Source organism: Stegostoma tigrinum, chromosome 11 (genome assembly GCF_030684315.1).
Source record: "Stegostoma tigrinum isolate sSteTig4 chromosome 11, sSteTig4.hap1, whole genome shotgun sequence".
Taxonomy (NCBI): domain Eukaryota; kingdom Metazoa; phylum Chordata; class Chondrichthyes; order Orectolobiformes; family Stegostomatidae; genus Stegostoma; species Stegostoma tigrinum.
Genome location: NC_081364.1, coordinates 19,622,417 through 19,648,882, shown reverse-complemented (window position 1 = coordinate 19,648,882; position 26,466 = coordinate 19,622,417). Strand labels below are relative to the sequence as shown.

The window sequence follows — 26,466 nt, the reverse complement described above, 5'->3', positions numbered from 1 at the left end:
GATTGATCACGAGGTGATTTTATGATAACTTTTGTGAATAGAAGTTTTTCAGTATGTTTGAGTAACAGTTCTATCTAAATTGTTAATTTATCCTGCCATGCCCAATTCAAAGATTCTTATTTCTCCCTGTAGTGAGTAGTGAATGGCTGCGAAGCATACATGGGGAGTGGGAGCATGGGATTATGGGAGGGCATAAAAATAAAGGGGCATGAAGGCAGAAAAGGTGTTTGGGAACATGGAATAAGGGGGCATGAGAGGCATGTATGAATTGCCATGGGGAGGACTGAGGCATAGGGATAAAGGCTATGAGATCTGAGTGGGAGATAATGGGGTGACATTTAGAGGCTACTATTGATGCTGAGAACTAAGGTTGATGTTTTAATGGCCTGCCTCAACACCTCCATTTCTCTAGCACTATATGCCAGCCCACAAAGCTTGAGCGCCCCAGTCTCCCTAGTAATTCGAAAAGGTTGCAAAATGTGAATATACCCCTTTAGTTAGCAGAGAACATATCCCTGTGTATGAATGTATTTGTTCCATGCCAGCATAAATGATCCATGTGTTAAATCAACTGGCTACCTTAAGTTGATCCTGGTGTAGCTGTTAGCACACTCAGGATTGATCAGTAAGTGGTGAACAAATGCAGAATTACGTCTGACAGAAAGGTTATTCTGCTGTACCTCCAGGTTCAGCTCTATTTTGCAGACTTTATTCTGAACAGGGTGCTTTAGAGTGAAGCTTTAAAGAACCATTTTGGGTTTTGCAAACCAGGCTGGTTGAGTACAGTTTATACTGGGACTATTAGGGACAAAGAAACTCATTGTTTGATTTAATCAGACAATTGTTAGGATGTATGGCCAACTTACCTGGATATTATTAATAATAAATAACACTAATCTAATCTTGCATTGCTTAAAAATATTGTAACTTCTTGAACTTTAATTTGCTTCTCAACTTTTATCCATATTTGTGACATTTATCAGAGATGAACTCACGTGCAAGATTTTTTCTTTGATATTATTAGCACTGGTCCTCAGGATGGGACAATGGCTGGCAGAACCATCATTTAGTGCTCACTGTTATTTGCCTTGAGGCTGCCTTCTTGAACTGCTGCATATTGGTAAACCAAATAAAGTATTTAATAAAGTTAATAGAAAAATATCATGGAAGGTACATTACCTTTCCTTCAATAATCTTGAAAACTAAGGAGTTCATATCCTTGGCATTAAAGGCATGTTTTAAGGTTGCCATTTCAAATACACAACAGCCAAGGGCCCAAACGTCAGACTGCACAGAAAATGAGAAAGAAAAACTTAAGACAGATAATTTCTTTTACCCCAAACCTCATTATTTTTACAGATTTTCTACAAAATTTTTGTTATACCTCAAAGATTCTTTAAAGCTTCACTCTAAAGCACCCTGTTCAGAATAAAGTCAGCAGAATTGAGCTCAACCAGGAGGTACATCAGAATAACCTTTCTTTCAGCTTTAATGCTTACTCACTGGGTTTCTGAGGTTCCAGAAAACATGGCTGTTAAAGGGACGTGATAACTGCTGAATGGAAAAAGTACCTGGTTTTCAGCACTGTTTTGGGTCAGGAACAAGTGATGTACTTCCTTTGGTTCACAAATAAATCTGTTCCCAATTCAAATGCACAAATGCCCAGTTAATTCAAAACCCATCAATAAGTGGGTCTCAAGTCTCCCACTCTCCTCTCCCAAAGTTTGTCATTTTTGTCCAACAACTCATTATTACAGTCTATGCATTTAACTGCATACCCCTCAACCCACATCTCACCCTGCAACAGGGATCCTAGCTGCTCCCGAGTTGGATTTCTGCTGCTGCAGGGAACTTATCCTATCAAACCTGATAGCAACAAATGTGTTAAAGAAATAAAAATCACTCTTATAGCAATAAAAGATCAACAACAATCAGGTAAACCCCCACAAGAAATCCAACTATCCACGTGGAACTCCTGTTTCATTAGATTTTGGGGCCAATGAATCACTTGAAAATTCCAAGGTTATAACTTAATCTGTCCAATTACAGTGGACAGACTGATTGGAATGGAGTTACAAATAGTTTCAACATGCCATTAGCGCATCAAAATGGCAGAATAAAATACCAAGCTTCCTATTCTCTCTCCAGCAATTAACTGCAAATCCATGCGTTTGGCTGCTGATAATAGCTGTAAATTAGGAATAGAAGGAAGGGTGGAACTCAAGAGCAATACAGCCACCTGTGAAGTACTGAACAAATTGTTGGAGCTGCAAGATGACAAATCCCCAGCTCCTGTTGGACATCATCCTCAGGTCTTAAAAGAAGTGGTTAATGAGATGATTGATGCATTAGAGCAGGCTTGAGTGGCCAGATAGCTTACTCCTGCTCCTACTCCTAGTTCTTATGTTCTTATTAGTTTTAACTTCCCACAATTCCTTTGATTTGGGGAAAGTTCCATTCGAATGATAGTCAGTGAACATAACTTCTAATTCAAAAAGGAAAGGAGGCAAAAAGCAACAATCTACAGACAATTAAGCTTAATGTCTGTTGGAAGCAAGATGTTTGAAGCTATTATTAAATATTTCACGGTAGTTCAGAAAAGTTCAAGGTAATCAAGTAGTGTCAATATGGTTGCGTGAAAGGAAAATTATATTTAATCAATTTATTGGAATTCTTTGAGGGAAGTTATGTGGTTAAAAGGGTGAACAATGGATGTAATGCATTTGGATTTCCAGAAGGCGTTTGATAGCGACTAATATTAAAGGTTACTGCAGAAAAAAAGCTTATTTTACTGGGAAATATGTGGGAAAACAGGTAATTGCCCATTTCAGCAAGAAGAATGAAAAAGAAGAAAATTATCTAAATTGAGAAAGATTGCCCAGCTATGAGAAACAAAAGGTCTTGGGTGTCCTCATTCATGAATCACAATAGTTTACTATTCAGGTAAAAGTTATTTCCTATTTTGAGGGAAACTGAAATAAAGTATGGAGGTTTTGCTTCAGTTACATGGGGCACTGGTGAGAATCTAGATTGGGGGAGGGTTCAATGTTTAAAAATAAGAACTTTCTTTCTCGTAGAGGATTGAAAGTCTTTTCATCAGCTCTCTTCATTAAAAGGCATTGGAAGCAAAGTCCTTGAATATTTTGTAAGGCAGAGGTAGACAGATTCATGATTTACAAGGAACTGAAAGGGTAGAGAGACTAGCAGGATGTGAAGTAATCAGATGAGCCATGTTCGGATTGAATGGCAAACAGGTTCAAGGGGTTCTGTGGCCTACTTCTGCTCCTTACTCTTACAAACACACATACGAATTGAGTTGGAGTCATTGTGAGTTAGAAACATGTTGCTTCTTGTCCTTGTTCAAGTTCATATATATATATATATATATATATATATATTGCCTGAGCCAAAGACAAAGAAAGCACACACTCATTGTGGCAAAAGAATGTAGAAACATTTTTTTAAAAAAGTACATTTAATCTATAACGAAAAGCTGAACTAACCAAAAGCACAATAAAGTTATCCAGCAGTACTCTACCTTATGGTTGTATGGTTTATTACAGAAGAGTTCAGGACTCATGTAATAAGGTGTCCCAATCAAGGTACTGGCCATATCATGCTGGCTCTCCAACACTCTGGCTATACCCAGATCTCCAACTTTAATGATATTTGTTTTTGTGAGGAAGATGTTTTGAGTTTTAAGATCTCTGTGCAGGATATGTTTTTCATGTAAATACTATTAAAAAGAAGACAGAATGTGTTAAGTATACAACTGACTCACAGTACAATATTTTCCATTCCAACTGTTATGCATAAGCCATAAGTATGGAAAACATGAGTATTTATGATTTATCCAGTGCTGTACAAAATACCTGCTGTGCATTAAGTCAGACAGGCACAGAATTTACATACACAAAAATGATAATATCTCATCTGAAAAAAAAGCATGCAAACCAATCCTAAGTTGGTGGATTAATGCCAATATCTAACTCAATGATAAATTGGACTTTTCGTATTTACAATCATATTAAGTTATTTGAATGATGGATTTGGACACTCATCGACTTACTTATTCACAAGCCCATAATCTTTTGGGTTGCAATACAGTGGAAATTTGCTAAGGGATGGCTGCTGAATGAATAATTCATCATTTCAGTTTTTGTAGAGATTGTATCTTGGCCAATGCTGAGGTATTAAAATGCAAACTCCCCTAGTGCAGCATTACATTTTTATCTTTTCAATCTGTCTTATTTCTTTGTTCCACTATAGAATTTTACCTGTAAAGCCATAGCAATCTGGACAAACCACTCCACGATCTGACTTTCTGGAAGCAATTTGCCCTTCTGTTCCTTCAGCTTGTGGTACAAATCTCCACCTTCACAGTAACCCATCACAATGTACAGAAATCCATCATCTCCTTCCCATGACTCTCTGTAAGTAACAATGTTGGGATGTCGCAACTGGGATAAAAGCTGGGCTTCTTGTTCTGCTGCCTTGCGTTCACGACTGGAAACATTTCTTAGATTCAACTTCTTTATAACATACTGAAAATTCAATAGAATTCAACTGTAAACATAGGTATTAATTAAAAATATTGTACTAGTTTTCTAAAATGGATTACACATTTATTTGTAACAGACTTTTTTTTAAAAAAGGACTTAAGTGAAGACTAAATTATCAATGCTTTGGACAGCAGAGGTATTATTATATCCACAGATACTTTTGGATCTACAGAATTGATGGGAAGGTTTTGAACTCTTGCTGGCCTTGGGCCTCACAGACGCCAGATGGTCTAAGGTTTGGAAACTTTCCTAATAGGGAGAGAGGAGACAGTCCCTCATTTGTACTCGTTCAGTGATAGTAAAGAGGAGGTCAAGAAAAAAAAAAGAAAGACAAGTCAGGACCCTGCCCTCTGAGCTGGATTTTCATGGCTCTGAAGGGGACATGGAAATCAGTGAGATGACATCAAAGCAGTTGTAGAGCAGGAAGTAGCAAGAAATAAACAAAGTGCTTCCAGCAGAAGAAAACATACCAGCAAATCCCTACCTCTAACAATCATATGGATCACAGTTACAACACTGTGGAACTTGATACCCTCAGAGCAATCACATGCCAGTAAAGATCATTTGAACTTTTCAAGGTGGAGAGACAGATCAATATATGACTTCAAAACAATTAAAAAGTTTTTCTAAATATATGCGATTAGATGCTTTCCAAATGTTTCAAATGCTGGTCCTTCATACCACACTCCCATGGAATTAAAGGGTTTGAAAACAGAAAGCCATTTATACCTGAGTAGTTCATACTGCAGCTTGTGACCGCAACTTTCCCCCCACAGTGATCGAGAACGCCCTTGACCGCGTCTCCCGCATTTCCCGCAACACATCCCTCACACCCCGCCCCTGCCACAACCGCCCAAAGACGATCCCCCTCGTTCTCACACACCACCCCACCAACCTCCGGATACAACGCATCATCCTCCGACACTTCCGCCATCTACAATCCGACCCCACCACCCAAGACATTTTTCCATCCCCACCCCTGTCTGCTTTCTGGAGAGACCACTCTCTCCGTGACTCCCTTGTTCGCTCCACACTGCCCTCCAACCACACCACGCCCGGCACCTTCCCCTGCAACCGCAGGAAATGCTACACTTGCCCCCACACCTCCTCCCTCACCCCTATCCCAGGCCCCAAGATGACATTCCACATTAAGCAGAGGTTCACCTGCAACATCTGCCAATGTGGTATACTGCATCCACTGTACCCGGTGTGGCTTCCTCTACATTGGGGAAACCAAGCGGAGGCTTGGGGACCGCTTTGCAGAACACCTCCGCTCGGTTCGCAATAAACAACTGCACCTCCCAGTCGCAAACCATTTCCACTCCCCCTCCCATTCTTTAGATGACATGTCCATCATGGGCCTCATGCAGTGCCACAACGATGCCACCCGAAGGTTGCAGGAACAGCAACTCATATTCCGCTTGGGAACCCTGCAGCCTAATGGTATCAAATGTGGACTTCACCAGGCTCAAAATCTCCCCTTCCCCCACCGCATCCCTAAACCAGCCCAGTTCATCCCCTCCCCCCACTGCACCACACAACCAGCCCAGCTCTTCCCCTCCACCCACTGCATCCCAAAACCAGCCCAGCCTGTCTCTGCCTCCCTAACCTGTTCTTCCTCTCACCCATCCCTTTCTCCCACCCCAAGCCGCACCTCCATCTCCTACCTACTAACCTCATTCCACCTCCTTGACCTGTCCGTCTTCCCTGGACTGACCTATCCCCTCCCTACCTCCCCACCTATACTCTCTCCACCTATCTTCTTTTCTCTCCATATCCGGTCCGCCTCCCCCTCTCTCCCTATTTATTCCAGAACCCTCACCCCATCCCCCTCTCTGATGAAGGGTCTAGGCCCGAAACGTCAGCTTTTGTGCTCCTGAGATGCTGCTGGGCCTGCTGTGTTCATCCAGCCTCACATTTTATTATCTTTGAAGTCAATAGTTGCTTTGTATTTATTTGCCTATCTGTTGTTCTGCTTGATCTGTCCTTGGCATCTAATCTACTAAATTGAAACATTAAGGCTGGTTTGAATTAAAAACATGAGAGAATAGAATTTTAATCTGTACTTCATATGCAGTACCTGATAATCCATGATATGGAACTACGTAATTTACAACAGCAAGGGGCTTGTACATCTCTCTGCTATGCTTGACTCCCTCTGAATTACTGCAGAATACAATTCAGTTTATACAAGACATTATCACTGCATGTAGACAATGTACTGTCTAATAACCAACAGCACAATTCTTCATCTTCTAACCACATGGCAGGCCACTGAAGAAGTGTGAACAGATTTCTTTTGGCAACAGTACTCATTAACATGCCCCTAGTAAAGAAGTGGGCACTGGCACCAACAGTTAATGTTTTTTCCCTGTTTTAGTCTCCATGGTGAAAATTAGATGACAAAATGAAAGTAGGCCACACCGGTTTAGTGCTGCTGTAATTGATACTGTCCATTTATTCAAGCACTATTCATAACAAAGAGGCAGCTTAACAGTTAATATTGGCGTTCTATGGAGCTGGTATTGGGGTGCGCAGGACAAATCCTATCAAGTCAATCCAGGCTGTAAAGCGCAACACCTTTAGTTAGAAATACTTTCATACAGCCTGTCTTTCTCTCTGTTGAATGATCATAAAATAACAGCAGTGGTAAATGACTGAGAACCCATATAACATGTCTTTAAAAAAGTGTTGGATTGTGCTCAACGAACAGCCAACTGGTCAAATCCAGCTCATGGGACCTTTGCCATTAAACTTCTTATTTCTTAATGTTTACAAGACAAAATTTCAAATCTGATTTGGAACTGAAACTAACGCAGTTAAAATTGGCACAGTGGGCCTGATATTAAGCAGTTGTACAGGAAAGGCTGAACTGCAGTCCTTTGCATTCTCCAGCCCTGAATAATGGAAGAGACTATCTTCCTACTGCTGGGTTGAGACTAAACTGTGGCATGTCTTTTTGCAGTAATCTTCTTCTAACTCAGAACGTTGAAAGAGCTGTGCCTGATCTTTCCACGTTTCAAGTTTGAAAGATGGGTAAGTATAATAGTAAAGATAGTAGGAGAATAAGTTTGCTGGTATTTTTGAGTACTGGGCATTCTTCAGTACCAGATACTTGCTGGAGACTTCAAACGATGTGATTGCTGTATATTTGGGTGTTAGTTTTGCCTTGTTGGCCTTCTAAATCTTTCCTTACAGAATGAATCTGCATCAAGGCTAGCATTTTGGAAAAAATGGTGCAGCTTGACTTGCTGGCTTTAATAGTCTGGAAATCCCTAATTTGGGTAATTTACATTATAGGAGGAGAAATATGCATTTCAGGCATTATTATGCTATCTTAGTCTATCAGTCAGTGGAATCAGCAAATACAGGGCCTTCATGAAAATCTTGATTCTTTAATCGTAATGTGATGATCATTGAACACCTTGTGCTAATTTGCAATTCACATGATATGTCTTCCTTCAGACACCAAATGATACTTTCTCAGTGAAACATCACTCCACTTTTTAAGAAGGACAAAAGAGGTAACCTAAGGAACTATACACCAGTTAGTCTAAAATGATTTGAAAAACACTGAGGCTAAACTGAAACAGGATCCAGTTGTGGTCCCTACCATGAAGTTCATCGCCATGAAGCAGGAGGACAATATTTGGGTGAAACTTGCTGCCCTGACGGACTAATGCTTTCTGAATAAGAAGCTAGGGTAGGTCAGGCCACATATGCGCGACAGCCTTCTTTACCCTGCATCCCTGGGAATGGGGCTGCCCTTTTTTTCTTAAAAGAATACGATAACCAGATTAGACAGCCCCTGTTGGGAAACTGTAACAAAAACAGTTAATGCAAACTCATCAAAACTTGTGAAACCTAGGAAAGATGTTGTGACCAGCTAAAATGAAAAAGGATGATTCAGGGGAAGGCATCAAACACATAAACAGTCTTTTATTGGGAACAGGTACATGTGCAGTCGAGGCATCAGGGCAAGTGGCTGAACCTCCAAACAATCAATCCACTGAATCTTTCAAACACCACCCGCTCTATAGGCAGAGGAAATTGCATGCAGATTGTGCATTCAGCTTCTCAGCCACCTGAGGACCATCAAATGAGAGTGGAAACAGTCATTCTCGATCCCAGGGACTGCTCAAGATCATCTGCTGTTCCCGTTCATACTCAACAGTCAACCTCTTCACGCTATTTTCCCTGGAGCGGAGGCTAAGGGGTGACCTTATAGAGGTCTATAAGGTCATGAGGGGCATGGTTAAGGTAAACACCCAAAGTCTTTTTTTCCCCCCAGAGTAGGGGAATCCAAAATAGAGGGCACAGGTTTAAGGTGAGAGGGCAGAGATTTAAAAGTGAGCTAAGGGCCAACTTTTTCTTGCAGAGGGTGGTGTGCTTATGGAATGAGCTGCCAGAGGAAGTGGTGGAGGCTGGTACAATTACAACATTTAAAAGGTATCTGATGGGTGCATGACTAGGAAGGATGTAGAGGGACTGGGGCCAAATGCTGGCAAATGGGACTAGATTAATTTAAGACATCTGGTAAGCATGGACAAGTTGGACCAAAGGATATGTTTCCACGCTATACATCTCTATGACTCTATAACATCTGCGGTAGGGAAGTTGTTGGAGTTTGTAATCAAGGATGTGGTAACTAAATACCTTGAAAATTTTCAGTTAATCAGGGAGAGCCAGCATAATCTTTAAGACATTAACAAGAAAAGACAGGGTAGATAAAGAAAAACTATCTACAGGCCAAAGGTGTGCAAGTTAGGTGGATTGGCCATGCTAAATTACCCGTTGTGTTCAGGGAGGTATAGGTGAGGAGTGATGGCCATGGGAAGTGCAGTGTTATAGGGTAAGGGGATGGGTCCGGGAGGGATAGTGTTGGATTTGTTGGGCCGAATGGCATGTTTCCAATTGTGGGAATTCTATAAAAAAATGCTGTTAATGCTAGATTGTTAACTGCTAGTTGCCAATTTAAATCTGAAATAGACACTTTTGTTCAGGGATATGGGTCAAAGGCAGTCAAATGCAGTTAAGCCACAGATCAGCCATAACCCCAATGACTGGTGGTATAGGCTCAAGGGGCTGAATGGCCTACTCCTGTTCTATGTGCCTATCCTAACTGTACCAAGTTATAGCCATCTTTTTATAAGATTGAAGATCTGACATGGAAGCTTGTGAAACTGCAAAGAAGCCTCGGGTTTACTGATCAGTTGGTCAGCAAAATAAACACAAATTCAAACCCCTCTTCACAGCGTAGTCCTCATTAAGAGCAGGTGACTAAAAATTGTTTCAACAAATTAACAGTATTGTTTCTGGTTCTGGCAGAGTGAACCATATGTTACACATAATTGTGTAGAAATACATTTCTAAATTCAGGGATTTGTTATAAATCTTCATTTTTAAAATTTATAACTTTTTGCTATCAGGCTATGTTGTTAAGCCTGTAAGGAATCCTTTACTGGCCCTTGTTTATCATTAGCCTGGGCAACTCACTCCTCCAGGCCCAAAACATTTCTCATCAACACGACTATTTTATCATCGACAACAGCTGGAAGCCATAATTTAGTACAGGAATTAAAAGTCACACTGATAAACAGGATACGTTACTCATATACCTGACATCAGGCTCCTAAAACAATTGCTGTACTCTGAATCCGGTTGCAGCAGGAATCTCCAAGGAAGATGGCGAAAACTCATGGGAAACCCTGGTTTCTGACCAGCTAAAATGAAGAAGGCCGATTCAGGGGAAGACACCAAACACATAAATAGACTCTGTTGGAAAGGTGACATAGGTGAAGTCCAGGCACCTGGGCAAATACCTGAATCTCCAAACAATCAATCTACTGAATCTTTCAAACATCATCAGTCTTATGGGCAGAAGAAACGGCATGCAGATTGTGCATTCAGCTTTTCAGCCACCTGGGAACACATCAAATGAGAGTGGAAGCAGTCATCTTCGTTCCCAGGGGACTGCTCAAGAAGATCGGTTGCTGTTCCCCCATTCATACTCAATGGTCAGCCCCTTCATGACCCTGCTGCGATTGTTCCATACCTTCTAGACGACTGTATCTTCCCACTCATCCTGTGGTTCATCCATCACAGCCACTAATGTACATTCCGAAGTATGAATGAATTATTTTCACCTGCTGCTGCCAACCTGTTTCCTGTAGGCTATTGCCTTCTTTGCTAGGTGAAAGTGGAATCAGAAGCATTTTTTCTGGTTGCAAGATCAATATGAAGAACAAAATTTGCTTAGTGGTAGAAGATGCAGGGTGGTGGTTTGTGTGACTGGAGGCCAGTATCTAGTGGTGTATCAAAAGGATTAGTGCTGTGTCCCTTGTTGTTTGTATTCCATTGAATATGCCTGACTAAAAAAAAACGGGGCGGCAGGGAACAATAAATAAGTTTGCAGACGACACAAAGTTTGGCCAGGTAACCCACAGCAAGGAAGAATGTAACAGAAGGATTCAGATGGATTGGTCAGATGGGGAGAACTGTGTCAGATGGGATTTAACCCTGCTAAATGTGAGGCGATGGACTTTGGAAGAAGCAACAAAATAAGGGAGTACTCAATGAAAGGCAGGACAATATGAAACTCAGGAGGAGCAAAGGGATTTTGAGATACTCAAAGCGGGCAGGGCAGGCGATATCAGTTAAATAAAAGCATCCTTTATGCCTTCGTAACTTATCAATTGTGGAAGAGATTATAGGAGTAGGGAGGTTATGTTAGAGTTCTACAGAACTTTGCTTAGGCCTATTTGGACTGCTGTGTGCAGGTCTAGTCGCTGCACTACTGGAGGGGATACAGAGGAGATTCACCAGGATGTTGCTTTGGCTGGAGCAGTTTAGGTACAAAGAGAACCTTTGAGAAGCTCAGATTGTTTTTTAAAAGAGTAGTTAAGGCTAAGAGAGGATCTAACTGAGGAATAAACGGTAATAAACAGCCTGGACAAAGGAATAGGAAACAGCTGTTTCCCATTAGTTTGAATGGTAAACAACAAGGGGGCATAATTTTAAAGTGAAAGGTAAAAAATTAGAGGGGATTGGAGGGAAAAAATATCAGAGACTGGTAGGAATTAAGAATGCACTGCTGGGGGGGGGGGGGGGGGGGGGGTGGTATTTAGGCCAAAAAACTCAGTCTTAAAAAAAGTACTTGAATGAGTACTTGAAATGTCAGAATATTCAAAGACCAGTGCTGGAAAGTGGAACAAGTTTTTTTAAAATTTATGCAGACTAGGTGAGCCAAAGGGCCTCTTATGTACCTTGCACTCTTCTGCAATTTGACCAACCCACATCAACAGCTTTAAACAGCAGAATCCTTCAAAATCCCAACAATCTATTAATCAGCAGTGTCTTGGACACCCATCACCAGGCAGGAGTATTTGAATAATTAGGCCAACAACCTAGCAACTTTTCAATAACTGATAGAAATATAGAAAACAGGAGCAGGATAGACCATTCAGCCCCATGAGCCTGCTCCACTATTCAATTTGATCATGGCTCATCATCCAACTCAGTACTAATGTATTGCTTTCTCACCATGTTTGCTCCCTTTAAACCTAAAAATTACTATCTAGTTCCATGAAAGCATTCAATATAGTAGCTTCAACCTCTTTCTGTGACAGAGCATTTCACAGGCTCACCACAGTCTGGGTGAGGAAATTTTTCTTCAGTTCAGTCCTAAGTAACCTACCCGTGACCTCTGGTTCTTGACTCCCCAGTCACTGGAAACAACTTTCTTATGTTCATCCTGTCCAGCTGTGCTACAACTTTATAGTTTCTTTGAGATCCCCCTTATTCTTCTAAACTGCAATGAATATAGTCCAAACTCTCTCTTCATACATTGGTGTTGGCATCGCAGGAATCGGTCTGCTAAATCATTGCTGCACTCCCTGGATAGTCTAAACATCCTTCGTCAGATAAGACGATCAAACCAGCACACAATATTCTAGTGAGGCCTCACTAAGGCCCTATACAATTGCAGCAAAATTAGAATAGTTTCATGGTTGTTTTAGACCAGCACAGATGCAATGGGTTTAAGGGTCTTTTTCTGTGATGTAGATCTTTTTGACTATACCCGCTCCTTTACGAGAATTTGCTTGCTTTGAAGGCCAACATATCACTTGCCTTCTTCACCACCTGCTGTACCCACATGCTCACTTTCAGCATCTGACGTACCCAAGTCCTGTTGCAGCTCTCCTTTTTCTAATCCATCACTATTCAGATAATAACATGCTTTCCTCTTTTCTTTCCCCATATCAAAGAGGATATCCTGACTTATCATGCATTTGCCCACTCACTGAACATGTCCATTTGTGGTGTTATGGTAGTGTCTCTACTGCTGGACCAAGAGGCTCAGGTTCAAGTCTCACCTGCTTCAAAGATGTGTAATAACATCCTTGTACAAGTTGATCAGAAAAATAGGCTAAATTGAAACAACATTGAAACGTACAAATATGGACAACTGTCCACATGGACAATTATCCAGCATCTGGGGCCCTCTGAAAAAGGCCTCAACTGAGTTAGAGACAGAGATTTTGGAGGACACAGACTGGCTTAACTTAATACTTACCCCGGAAAAAGTTATAGCAGTTAATAATTTATCTAATTTGTGGATAACTATTAAATGGTCCTTGCAGCCACCATTGATACATGACAACGATGCACCCTTTGATGCACGACAATGCCCAACCTCTGCACTCACTGGATCTGCCCTGATCCAATCTTTAACTACCCTATTTAGACTTGACACCCCCCAGTACCTTAAAATCCTGTAACACAATAAGCTAAATGGCTTCAGCTGAAAAGACTCCTGGTCCAGATATTCACATGAGAACTCCTACGAAGGAAAATGTGTATTTTCCTTTGCACTCATGATTGGAAATAGTGTTTCCCACTTGGATTGGAAAATCTGGGTCACCAGTACTTTATTAACATTAGGAAGGTCAGAGGCACAGTGGGATCTTGGGCTGCTGTTCTACAAATGCCATGAGGTAGCAGTACATAACTTTGTCTAGGCAACAGCTGGAGTGCTGTGTGCAGTTTTGGTCACGCACAATAGGAAGGATGTGATTGCACTGGATGGGGTGCAAAGAAGATTCACTAGGATGTTGCCTGGGATGGCAATCTTCAGCTATGAAGAGAGGCTGGATAAGCTCGGTTGTTTCTTTTGAAGCACAGGAGGTTGAATTGGGACTTGACTGAGATGTACAAGATTACGAGGGAGATCGACAGGGTGGATAAAAATCTGCTAACCCCCTTAGCTGAAAAGGTCAATAACTAGGGGGTACATTTTAAGATGAAAGGCAGGAAGTTTAGAGGGGAGTTGAGGAAAATTGCTTTCACTCAAAGTGTGGTGGGGGCCTGGAATGCACTACTTAGGAAGATAATAGAGGTGGGTAACCTCACAACCTTTAAAAAAAGGTACATGGACAAACATTTGAGATGTCATAATATTCAAGACTCTGGACCAAGTGCTGAAAGTGGGGCTAGTGTGGGTTTGGCATAGTTTTGGTAGTACAGACTCAATGGGCCAAAGGGCCACTTCTCTATTGTATGATCTACAATTCTGTGAATTACTCCATTGTTTCACATCACAAGACTAATAATAGTGAACTCCCATTCACCTGAGTAAAGGTGTAGACAGACAGTATTGAATGAAAAGGCAGACAAATTTCTTCCCTGATTCAAGTTATTTTGGATTCAACTCTAACTTCTGAACATGCTGCACTTTATGAAATTGTCTTTATGCTATTTGGTAAGTTCTAATGAAAGGGCATCTTCAGCTAACCCCGTACTCAGTATGTACACAATGCTTTTGGCTATAAAGGGGTCAAATTTTACTCAAAACTACATTTAATGAGAAATACCATAAGGAACAAATAAAATACCAATATAGATATTTACCAATCCAATGCTCTGAATACAAAATGACTTTTACCATATTTCTTTGCTACAGTGAGATGTCAAAAAGTTCACATGGAATAAAAATAGCAGCATCGATCTGTTAGGCCTATTTTGGTGCTGATTGTTTTATGTAATGCTCTGCAATTGTGTTTTTTGTTAGTCTTCTAGAAGTTTTATAATTTCTGAACTCCTGCTGCCAAACGAACAATCTGGTTCTATCATAAGAAATAGCTAATGAAGCGAAAAGTTATAAGTGGCTCTTTTTCAGCAACTCAGAAGATGTACTGTGCTCTACAAATGTTTTGTAATAAATTATACAATAACTGGTATAAGAATGTTTCAGTAGCCTATTCTTAATTGCAGAAAATGAACCATCTTGAATGAACCTATGGTCTGTTGTCTTATGTCATGGTAGAAATCTGACATTTGAGCTTTATTATTACTTTCAACATTACTCTAAAACACTGATCATTAAAAGAAGCTGTAATTTCTTAAAATACTAGAACATCAATAATTTCATACCAGTTCAATCTAATTCTACAAGTATGACATTTTAATTGGTTGGAGGTGTATTGCATACTAGTGTACGATGAAGGCAAGACATTTACCACACAGATATTGACAATTATATTCGACTAAAACTAACTCATCCACTGCATCCAATGAAGTGGACCTGCAACAGTGGGACATAAAGACAAACAAGCAGTTCATACACTTGGAATACAGTGTCATTTGCTAACAGCATGTTTAAAAACTCCAGTCCTGGCACTGCATAGGAATTTTCAATTCTGTTATTTTCCCTCTTCCTTTTAAAACAGTTTATTCCATAACATTTTAAGTAATTCCATTCAAGGATACTCATTTCTATTTGCAATGTTATCAAATCTTGTAGCAGTGTGAAAGTAAATATGCTGGAATTTGATTTGATTCATTTGATATTGCTCTTTAAGACTATGGCAACTTTTAAAAAAAAAACACTTGGCTGTTTCATAGCAAAATCATTTGCTACTTTAGCAAATTAACAATCTGGACAAACATTCTCCTTCATTATGCAATGACTCAGCAAGATTTATTTATCCATGCCTGTGGTCAATTATGGCTAAAGCAGATTAAAAGAACCTTAACAATTGAGCACTGTTCTTGCACATACTGGATGAACAGATCCATTTATTGTGCCTAATGCAGCAGCAAAATCTGCTCCAGTTTAGAACAAATATTGTTACAGTATTAAAGTACAATTTTTTGAAACTATCATAAAGCTACTTCTATTGCCTATGAAAATATAGTGGTCTGTTTGTACAATGTCAAACATCAAAATAAATAATTAAAATGAATTATTCTCATGTTTGAATACAAACTGATGTTCAATACCCACAGCATGTTTACATCCCTAGAATGTTACCCTCTTTAATGACTAATCCTAACTTGATACTACCCTGGAGGTACGTAGTGATTTTCAATATATGTTAGACAACCCCATATGAGCAGCGTAATACATATTTGAAGAGATGTTCAGCGTAAAGTTAATACTATTATACAAACACTGGCAACACCAGTGGGAATGTGAATATCTCCAAATTTTCAAAAACTCAATGGACAGATTTTATTACAGCATAGCATCTAACAATCTCTCCCTTTTAGCATAAGGAGCACTTGTGTACAAAGCTGATTTTAAGTGTAAGCTTCACGATCATTGAGCGAAACAAGACATTGAATAACAATGCATCTCCTTAACCAGTGTGATTTAAGGTTGAGAAATAAAAACAGGAAAGACAAACAGACGAGTGAATAAATTCATTGTCAAATCACAACAAAAAGAGGACTAAAGACCAAGAAAGACAGTTGACTGAGAGAAAGGAGAAGTGAAAATGAATGAAAAATTTACATTTTTATATCACCCAAAAAGTTCAAAACCTGAAGGAATGGGACTCAAATTTGTGATAGTTAATTTTTCATGCCAAAGAGGATTGACTGACAACCACTAACACTCATCATCAACGGGGTACTTACATCCTATATATCTGTGATAATAAAATGTGAGGCTGGATGAACACAGCAGGCCAGCCTCACATTTTATTATCTTGGATTCAACAGCATCTGCAGTTCCCATTATCTCCTATATATCTGTGCCTGGTTAAGTCTGTATCTATTGCACAAATACAGCTACATCATGACATTTAAAGCAGATCAATGGTGAGGCAGACTGTGAATTGCTACTTCTGCAAAGTACAGTGAATGACACAGTCATGTAATTCAGAGTATCTTTTGAATTCCTTGTTTAATCATACACCTCACCTGAGATTCCATGGTCTTTTGATGGCAATGTCGGACTCACGCTGGTGCAAGTGCTGAGTTCATTGAAACGTTTACAGATTTTTTCATTATTAATTTGAAATTGTATAAAATTTAATACAAATGGAAAGCTAGAAGCAGTAGTAAAGTTCAGTGAAAGCATTCTGCTTTCGGAGTCAGAAGGTTTAAGTGGTCCCCTGAAGTACACAATTTAAATGTTGCACTTCTCTGCAATACTGAGAGTATGAACGGTATTATTAGGGATTTCATCTTTCAGATGTGGTGTTAAACAAGTGTCTGACTGTTCCTTTGAGGTGGTTCTGAAATGACAGCATTTGACAGGAACTTTCAAAAGTTGATTGCGGTAGATTTTTTGCAGGGAAAGGGACAGCTGGCAAGGCTTTCAGAAGTGAGGTAATGAGAGTTCATAAATAGTATATTTCCGTTAAAGTGAAGGGCAAGGCTGATAGCAGTACAGATTATTGGATGACTAGAGATATTGAAGCTCGAGTCAAGAAGAAAATAAGGCATTTCTCAAGTATAGACAGCTGAGATCAAGCAAATCTCTTAAGGAGTTTAAGGGAAGTAGGAGCATATGTAAAAAGAAAATCAGAAGGCAAAATGGGGATATGAGATATGAAAGCCAGGGAACTTGGGGAAACAGTGATATCTTGGAAACAGTCAACATTACAGAAGAGATGGTTCTGGAGATCTTAAGATGCATAAAGGTAGATAAATCCCCAAGACCTGATCAAATGTATCCTAGGACATTGTAAGAAGATAGGGAAGTGATTGTGGGACCCCAGCAGAGATATTTATATCAGCCACAGCCATGAGTGAGGTGCTGGAAGACTAATGTCTAATGTTGCGCCTTTTTTTAAGAACAGCTGCAAGGATAAGCCAGGGAACTGTAGACCAATGAGTCTGAAGTTATTGATGGGGAAAAAAAACAAAAGAACTGTGGATGCTGTAAATTAGGAACAAAAACAAAGTTGCTGGAAAAGTTCTGAGGAAGGGTTACCAGACCCAAAATGTTAACTCTGTTTTCTCCATTACAGATGCTGCCAGATCTGCTGAGCTTTTCCAGCAACTTTGTTTTTGTGTCAATGATGGGTAAGTTGTTGGAGGGGTTTCTGAGACACAGACATGTATTTGAAGAGGGGAGGACTGATTAGTGATAGCCAGCATGGCTTGGAGGGTGGGAAATTGTGTCTCACAAACTTGATTGAGTTTTTTGAACACGTGGTCAAAACAATAGATAAGGTTACAGTGATAGACACTGTTTACATGAACTTTAGTAAGGCCTGTGACTGGGGTCTGCATGGTAGATTGCCTAGTAAAATTAGAACAAAGAACAAAGAAAATTGCAGCACAGGAACAGGCCCTTTGGCCCTCCAAGCCTGTGCCGATCCAGACCCTCTATCTAAACCTGTCACCTATTTTCCAAGGATCTGTATCCTTCTGCTCCCTGCCCATTCACGTATCTGTCTACATACAACTTAAATTATGCTATTGTGCCTGCCTCTACCACCTCCATGGCAATGCGTTCCAGACACCCACCATCCTCTGCGTAAAGAACTTTCCACACTTATCTCCCTTAAAGGTATCCCCTCTCACCTTGAAATCGTGACCTCTAGTAATTGAGTCTCGCACTCTGGGAAAAGCTTCTTGCTATTCACCCTGTCTATACCCCTCATGATTTTGTAGATCTCAATCAGGTGACCCCTCAACCTCCATCTTTCTAACGTAAATAACTAATCTACTCAACCTCTCTTCATAGCTAGTGCCCTCCATACCAGGCAACATCCTGGTGAACCTCCTCTGCACCCTCTCCAAAGCATTCACATCCTTTTGGTAATGTGGTGACCAGAACTGTACGCAGTATTCCAAATGCGGTCGAACCAAAGTCCGATACAACTATAACACGACCTACCAACTCTTGTACTCAATACCCCGTCCGATGAATGAAAGCATGCTGTATGGCTTCTTCACCACTCTATCCACCTGCGTTGCCACCTTCAGGGTACAATGGACCTGAACACCCCGATCTCTCTGTGTATCAATTTTCCCCAGGGCTTTTCCATTTACTGTATAGTTCGCCCTTCAATTGGATCTTCCAAAATGTATCACCTCGCATTTGCCTGGATTGAACTCTATCTGCTATTTCCCTGCCCAACTCTCCAATCTACCTATATTCCGCTGCATTCTCCGGCAGTCCCCTTCACTATCTGCTACTCCACCAATCTTCGTGGCGTCTGCAAACTTGCTAATCAGACCATCTATACCTTCCACCAGATCATTTATGTATATCACAAACAACCGTGATCCCAACACGGATCCCTGTGGAACATCACGGGTCACAGTTCTCCATTTTGAGAAACTCCCTTCCACTACAACTCTGTCTCCTGTTGCCCAGCCAGTTCTCTATCCATCTAGCTAGTACACCCTGGACACCATGCGATTTCACTTTCTCCATCAGCTTACCATGGAGAACCTTGTCAAATGCCTTACTGAAATCCATGTCTGTGACATCTACAGCCCTTTCCTCATCTATCATCTTTGTCACTTTGTCAAAGAATTCTATCAAGTTGCTAAGACATAACCTTCCTTGCACAAAACCATGCTGCCTATCACTAATAAGCCTATTTTCTTCCAAATCTAAATAGATCCTATCCCTCAGTATCTTCTCCAGCAGCTTCCCCACCACTGACATTAGGCTCATCAATCTATAATTACCCGGATTATCCTTGCTACCCTTCTTAAACAAGAGGACAACACTGGCAATTCTCCAGTCCTCCGGGACCTCACCTGTGCTCAAGGATGCTGCAAAGATATCTCTTAAGGCCCCAGCTATTTCCCCTCTCGCTTCCCTCAGTCACCTGGGGTAGATCCCATCCAGGACTTGTCCACCCTAATGCCTTTTAGAATACCCAACACGCCACCCCCCGCTTATGCCGATTTGACCTCGAGCAATCAAACATCTATCCCTAAGCTCAACATCCGTCATGTCCCTCTCCTCTGTGATTACTGACGCAAAAGTACTCATTAAGAATTTCACTCATTTTCTGACTCCTCACGTAACTTCCCTCCTTTGTCCTTGAGTGGGCCAACCCTTTTTCTAGTTACCATCTTGCTCCTTATGTACAAATAAAAGGCTTTGGGATTTTCCTTAACCCTGTTTGCTAAACCTATTTCATGACTCCTTTTAGCCCTCTTAATTCCTCATTTTGGATTGGTCCTACTTTCCCGATATTCTTCCAAAGCTTCGTCTGTTTCCAGTCACCTACACTTTATATATGCTTCCTTTTTCCTCTTTGCTAGTCTCATAATTTCACCTGTCATCCAAGGTTCCCTAATCTTGCCCTTTGTATCCCTCATTTTCACAGGGACATGTCTGTCCTGCACTCTAATCAACCTCTCTTTAAAAGCCTCCCACATATCAAATGTGGATTTTCCCTCAAACAGCTACTCCCAATCCACATTCCCCAGCCCCTGTCGAATTTTGCTATAGTTGGCCTTCCTCCAATTCAGCACACTTCCTTTAGGACCACTCTCGTCTTTGTTCATCAGTATTCTAAAACTTTGGGAATTGTGATCACTTTTCCCGAAGTAATCCCCTACTGAAACTTCAACCACCTGGTCGGGCTCATTCCCCAACACCAGGTCCAATATGGCTCCTTCCTGAGTTGGACTATTTACATACTGCTCTAGAAAACCGTTCTGGATGCTCCTTACAAATTCTGCTCCATCTTGAACCCTAACACTAAGTGAATCCCAGTCAATGTTGAGAAAATTAAAATCTCCCATCACCACCAGCCTGTTGCTCCTACATTTTCCATAATCTGTCCACATATTTGTACTTCTACCTCACACATGCTGTTGGGAGGCCTGTAGTGCAGCCCCAACATTGTTACTGCACCCTTCCTATTTCTGAGCTCTGTCCATATTGCCTCACTGCTTGAGTCCTCCGTCGTGCCCTCCTTCAGCACAGCTGTGATATCCTCTTTGACCAGTAATGCAACTCCTCCACCCCTTTTACCTCCCTCTCTAACCTGCCTGAAGCATCTATATCCTGGGATATTTAGTTGCCAATCTTGCCCTTCCCTCAACCAAGTCTCAGCAATAGCAATAACATCATACTCCCAGGTATTAATCCAAGCCCTAAGTTCATCTGCCTTACCTACTACACTTCTTGCACGAAAACAAATGCATCTCAGACCACCTGAGGGAAGGATCATATGTAATTTAAGGACAGCTTGCCAACTGGATATAAATTGGCTTGACAATAGGAGACAAATAGGATGGTGGTACAGGATTGCTTTTCAGACTGGACACCAATGGCCAGTGGCATTCCACAGGGAATGGTGTTGGGTCCACTGCTGTTTGTAATTTACATAAGTGATTTGGATGAGAATATAAGTAGCACAGGGGGACAGCAGGCTGGCTCAGTGTTAGCACTGCTACCTCACAGCACCAGGGACCCAGGCTCGATTCCAGCCTTGGGTGATTATCTGTGTGGAGTCTGAATATTCTCCCTGTGTCTGTGTGCGTTTCTTCCGGGTGCTCCGGTTTCCTCCCACAGTCCAAGGATGTGCAGGTTAGGTGAAATGGCCATGCTATATTGCCCATAGTGTTCAGGGATGTGTGGATTAGGGGGATGGGTCTGGGTGGGATGTTCAGTGGGTTGATGTGGACTTGTTGGGCTGAAGGGCCTGTTTCCACACTGTAAGGATTCTACGGTTATTAAGTTGCAGATGACACCCAAATTGGTGGTATAATGGACAGTAAAGAAGGTTAACTAAGAGTACAACAGGATCACAATTTCTTAAATACAAGTAGAAACATTTTAGGAAGACTTCAAAAGAAACTGCAACTACTGAAATGCAGTAATTATTTAATTTGTCAAAGTTTTTGAGCTGATATCAATCCAGAGGGATGGAACATTTTCCCGGAACATGCACCAAATATCAGCATCAAGTCGGTACAGCAAAGCTAAGTACCGGCTAATCCTTCCCCTAATGTACCCTAGTCTGGATATTGTCCCCAAATTTTCACTGCCCTATCTAAAAACATGATTTACTGCAAATTTGACAGTTTTGCAAAATCCCTAAATGTAGGTTTACAACTATTCTAACGACCATGGAACACTTTGCCAGTGGAAGTCGTGGAAGCAGAGTCATTAGTGACATTTAAGCGACTGCTGGACATGCACATGGACAGCAGTGAATTGAGGGGAATGTAGGTTAGGTTATTTTGTTTTTGGATTAGGATTATTCCACAGCACAACACTGTGGGCCGAAGGCCTTTTCTATGTTCTATATCAAAAGAAGGCGACTTTATATTCCCCCCCCCCCCCCAATTTAGCCCTCCTTACACTAATAAGCAAAGTAAATAATCTTAGGCAGAGACGAAAACAACTGCAGATGCTGGAATCCAAAGTAGACAAACAGAAGGCTGGAGGAACACAGATAGCTAGACAGGATCTGGAGGAAAGGAGCAGTCAACTGAAACCAGAATTAACACTGTTCGGCCTTTTGTTAGTACTATTTTTTAGATTGGAGGTTAGGTTCCTTGTCCACAACAAAGTGATTCTACAATAAATGAAATTAATCGCTGACTATCCTGTTTACCCTAACTGGAAATGTTCTGTGCTACAGACAGATTAGTAAGCCTTTTATGTTCCAAACTTCACCAAACAGGTCAAAGTTTGATAATCTCCGCCAGAGAGTCGCAAATGCAGGATAAAAACTCAATATTGTAACTCACCAACAAAGCAAATCGGCACTTTCCTTTAGGGTGTGTGTTTAACCCTCATTTAACGAAATGATTTTCAATATTCACATTCAGTGCTTTTGTTTTTTGCATGACAGCTTCAACATTGTGTTTATAATTTTGGGTTTCGGAGCGATCCTCTTCACCCCATAACCCCACAGCCCGGATCCCCTTCCCCCTGCCCCAGCCGGTCCCAACCCCTCCGGCCCGGGCCCTACTCACCCCCGCCCCAGCCGCGCGGCCCCTGCGCCGGGCCCCGGTACCTGTTTCCCTTCGCCGCCGTGTCTGACCAGCTGCACTTCCCCGTAGCTGCCTTTGCCCACAATCCCGATGGCCAGGTACCGCTCCATGGCTGCTTAGTGCCGCTGGGGAAGTGCGGGAGGCCTCGAATTCTCGGCACTGTCCTGAGCAGCGTCCCCCTTCATACCTCAGCGAAGCCCGGCGTCCGGAAACGTGCGGGGAAACAGGCCGCAGACCCGACACCGCTTCCCCATCACCTGGCAACCGGGACGGAGTTGGTAGGAAACAAGGGCCTCCACCATCTGGCCGATCTGGGAACTACAGCGGATCGCGGCCCCAAGTGCCACCATGTGATCAATCTGGCAACTACAGCGGATCGCGGCCCCAAGCGCCACCATGTGGTCAACCTGGCAAGTACCGCGGATCGCGGCCCCAAGCGCCACCATGTGGTCAACCTGGCAACTACCGCGGATCGCGACCCCTGCCGCCACCAAGTGGTCAATCTGGCAACTACCGTGGATCGCGGCCCCCTGGCGCCTCCTAGTGGCCAAGTTCAGAACTGCAGCAAAATCGCGTCCCCACCCCAAACTCCACCAAATGGCCGACCTACGAACAGCAGCAGATGGCGCCCCCGGTGCTTCCAAGCGGTAGACGTCAGTATTACAGCGGCTCACGGCTCCTGCCGCCGCCAAATGGTCGATCTGGGAACTGCAGGTGTCACGGCCCCCGGCGCCACCAAGTGGCCAGCTAGGGAGCAGCAATGAATCACTGGGAGGAGGAGGCTTAGAATCGCTGTGAAACAGACCGGGAGTAAGACTGCGGTAACAAGGTGTGGAGCTGGATGAACACAGCAGGCCAAGCAGCATCCCAGGAGCAAGAAAGCTGACGTTTCGGGCCTAGACCCTTCTTCAGAAATGGGGGTCCGCCTTGATCCCCTACAGTTTGCCTACCAACATAATTCCACAGAGCATGACATATCTCTAGCCCTGGCCCATCTAGACAACAAAGACACCTATGTCAGACTCCTGCTTGTTGACTACTGCTCCACCTTGAATGCCACTATCCACTCCAGCCTGATCTCAAAACTCTAAAACCTCAGCCTCGGCTCCGTCCTCTGTAACTGAATCTTCAGCTTTCTGACCCATTGGCTGCAATCAGTGAGGACAGGTAACTGCACCTCCTTCCATAATAACATTCAACACTAGAGCTTCCAAGTATGTGTCCTCAGCCCACTCCTGTACTCCCTGTACACCTACAGTTCTGTTGCCAAATTCCGAATGAACACCATCTGACCACTGTAGTGGGACAGATACCTAACAACAAGTCAAACTACAGGAAGGAGATAGAAAGCTTGGTGACATGATGCAATGAAAACAACTTCTCTCTCAAAGTCGGCTAAACTAAAGAACTTCACACATTGGCTTCAGAAAGAAAGGAGGAGAACATGCCCCTGTCTACTTCAGCGGAACTGAGGTTGAGAGAGTGAAGAGCATCAAGTTCCTCAGAGTGATGATAACCGACAACCTGTTCTGGACTTCTCACGTAGATGTGACAGTCAAGAAGGCACAACAACGCCTCTTCTTCCTCAGGTGGTTCAGGAAATTTAGCATGTCCATAAGGATCTTCACTAACTTCTACAGATGCACCACAGAAAGCATTCTGTCGGGTGCATTACAGCCTGGTATGAGAACTGCTCTGCCCAGGACTGTAAGAAACTACAGAAGGTGATGTGCACAGCTTAGATCATCACAGAAGCCAGCCTTCCGTCCATGGACTCCACTTACACAGCTCATTGCCGCGAAAAGGCTGCCAACATCATCAAAGACCCATTGCACCCCTGTAATGATCTCCTACAACCTCTTGCATCAGGCAGAAGATACAGAAGCCGGAATACATGCACCAGCAGGTTAAGGAACAGTTTCTTCTTACACATGATTAGACTGATGAATGGACTCTCTAGCCTCAAATAATGCTGATTTTGTTAACATTGATCTCGTGAAGTGCACACCCTGTGCAATATAACCTGTGTGCCTCTGTTAAGTCTTTTTGATCTGTACATCCTTTGCTTGCTGTGATCCTCGTACCACTTGTAAACAAAACATTTTGCTGTACTTCGGTACACGTGACAATAAATAAATCAAATCAAATCAAATAGTCTACTCTGAGTCAAGAAGGAGCCTGTTCAAGCAGCTGCAGAGCCTCATCCTGATGATCACCGTTGTGTGGAGTTGCATCAGCTTCTTGTGTGAGTGATACACAACCAACCAGTGTCACTGTGTACTGAGGTTCTACCTGTCCCTGGTGTTGCGAAGGATTTGCCTGGCCATATTGTCGTGAAATGTTCCAAGTAGCTGGGCAGTACCATGCCACATGTCCGTTGTGGAAAAGTTTGTACAACAAAACACCTTTGACCATAATTCCACCAGGCAGTTGTCAGCTTGTAATGTTCTTAAAACCCTGCTGGCAAAGAAAGAGATTGATTCTGTTGGACATTCCCAAGCATTTCTTTTCGAGAATGTCTATTGATAGAACTTTCCAACAAGCACCAAGATGTAACTTGGCTCATGGAGAGAAGGGCACTTCCCATCAGACCTTTCATTTGTGCCTGGACTCGCTGCACCAATATACTCTGTCCCCTGGTCTGCTGCACTCTACAGGCCAGTCCCTGAGATGCAGATCAAGGTAAACTTCAACTACATTTGGAAGACCATCAACTTATTGGAAGATGCTGTATGGTTTGCCTGAAATGTGTGGGTACTCCAGTGCAAGGAGTTGGCATCAACTGAGTGTTGCAGAGTGGCACATTTCAAGGTCCGGGACTATTTGCTGAGTGACACACAATTGTTTGGGGCTGTCCAGGTGCAGTGCAGACAGGTCACCATCAGTGACCATTCTGCCATAATGTACCAAGAGTCTGTAAGCTTATAGAACCCCTTGTGGGGTCTGATGAAGGGTCTAGGCCCGAAACGTCAGCTTTTGTGCTCCTGAGATGCTGCTTGGCCTGCTGTGTTCATCCAGCCTCTCACTTTATTATCTAGAACCCCTTGTGGCTTCTGTTGGAATATGCATAATTTCTGGTTATATTTAGCAAATCTTCCAATTTTGTATTTGGATGATGTATCTACGAGTGCAAAGCACTGAACTAAGAAATGCCATCTTTCATTTATATTCTGTAATGGTCAACACAAATTGTTTTGGATAATTTGTAAATAAACTTTATTTTTGCAAAAAATAGAAGAGGCATTAGTTGGAGAGGAGTGGAACAAGCCTTGGAGCGAATGGTGGCAGCAAAGCTTCCCTATAAAAGCCTGAGAGACCAGATCGAGCTCATTCAGAGCAGCAGCTGAAACCCAACAGGAATCCTGCCGGAATTTGAACAGCTGATGAAGGTGCATCAGCGAAAAGCAATGAGCTGATGGTAGGTAGTGGGTAGGTTGTTTTTGACCACTTTAAAACTGCATTAAAGTGAAGCTCTAGATTATTTTATGAAAAAGAAACATAGATGAATTTTCTACTTGGCTTATTTTAGTGTATGAGTTTTTCTTAACTAAAAGTAAGGCAGGTGAGCTCAGTCCCATGTATTGCTGAATGTGGGAAATCTTAGATGCTCCTGGCAATTTGGTTGATCACTTCTGCAGGAAGTGCCACTGGTTTGATCAGCTTGAGCATTGTGTTTTGGTGCTTGAGAATT

General features: G+C 42.1%; 1 protein-coding gene across 4 annotated transcripts in view; it reads right to left on the bottom strand.

Annotated features, from left to right (window-relative positions):
* nek4 (NIMA-related kinase 4) overlaps positions 1–23,046 on the bottom strand; it is a 50,175-nt gene extending 27,129 nt beyond the window's left edge. Inside the window, exons 1-4 of one of the 4 annotated variants that reach the window (XM_059649815.1) lie at positions 22,799–23,046; positions 4,278–4,544; positions 3,539–3,736; positions 1,180–1,287 (exon numbers count right to left, since the gene is read on the bottom strand). In XM_059649815.1, coding sequence (XP_059505798.1) covers positions 1,180–1,287; positions 3,539–3,736; positions 4,278–4,544; positions 22,799–22,885 — 660 coding nt within the window. In that variant the 5' untranslated portion in view covers positions 22,886–23,046. Of the gene's footprint in view, positions 1–1,179; positions 1,288–3,538; positions 3,737–4,277; positions 4,545–22,529; positions 22,669–22,798 lie in introns of those variants that run through there. The other 3 variants (XM_059649818.1, XM_059649817.1, XM_059649816.1) reach the window with 3 other exon arrangements.
* Between the last annotated feature and the right edge of the window lie 3,420 nt (positions 23,047–26,466).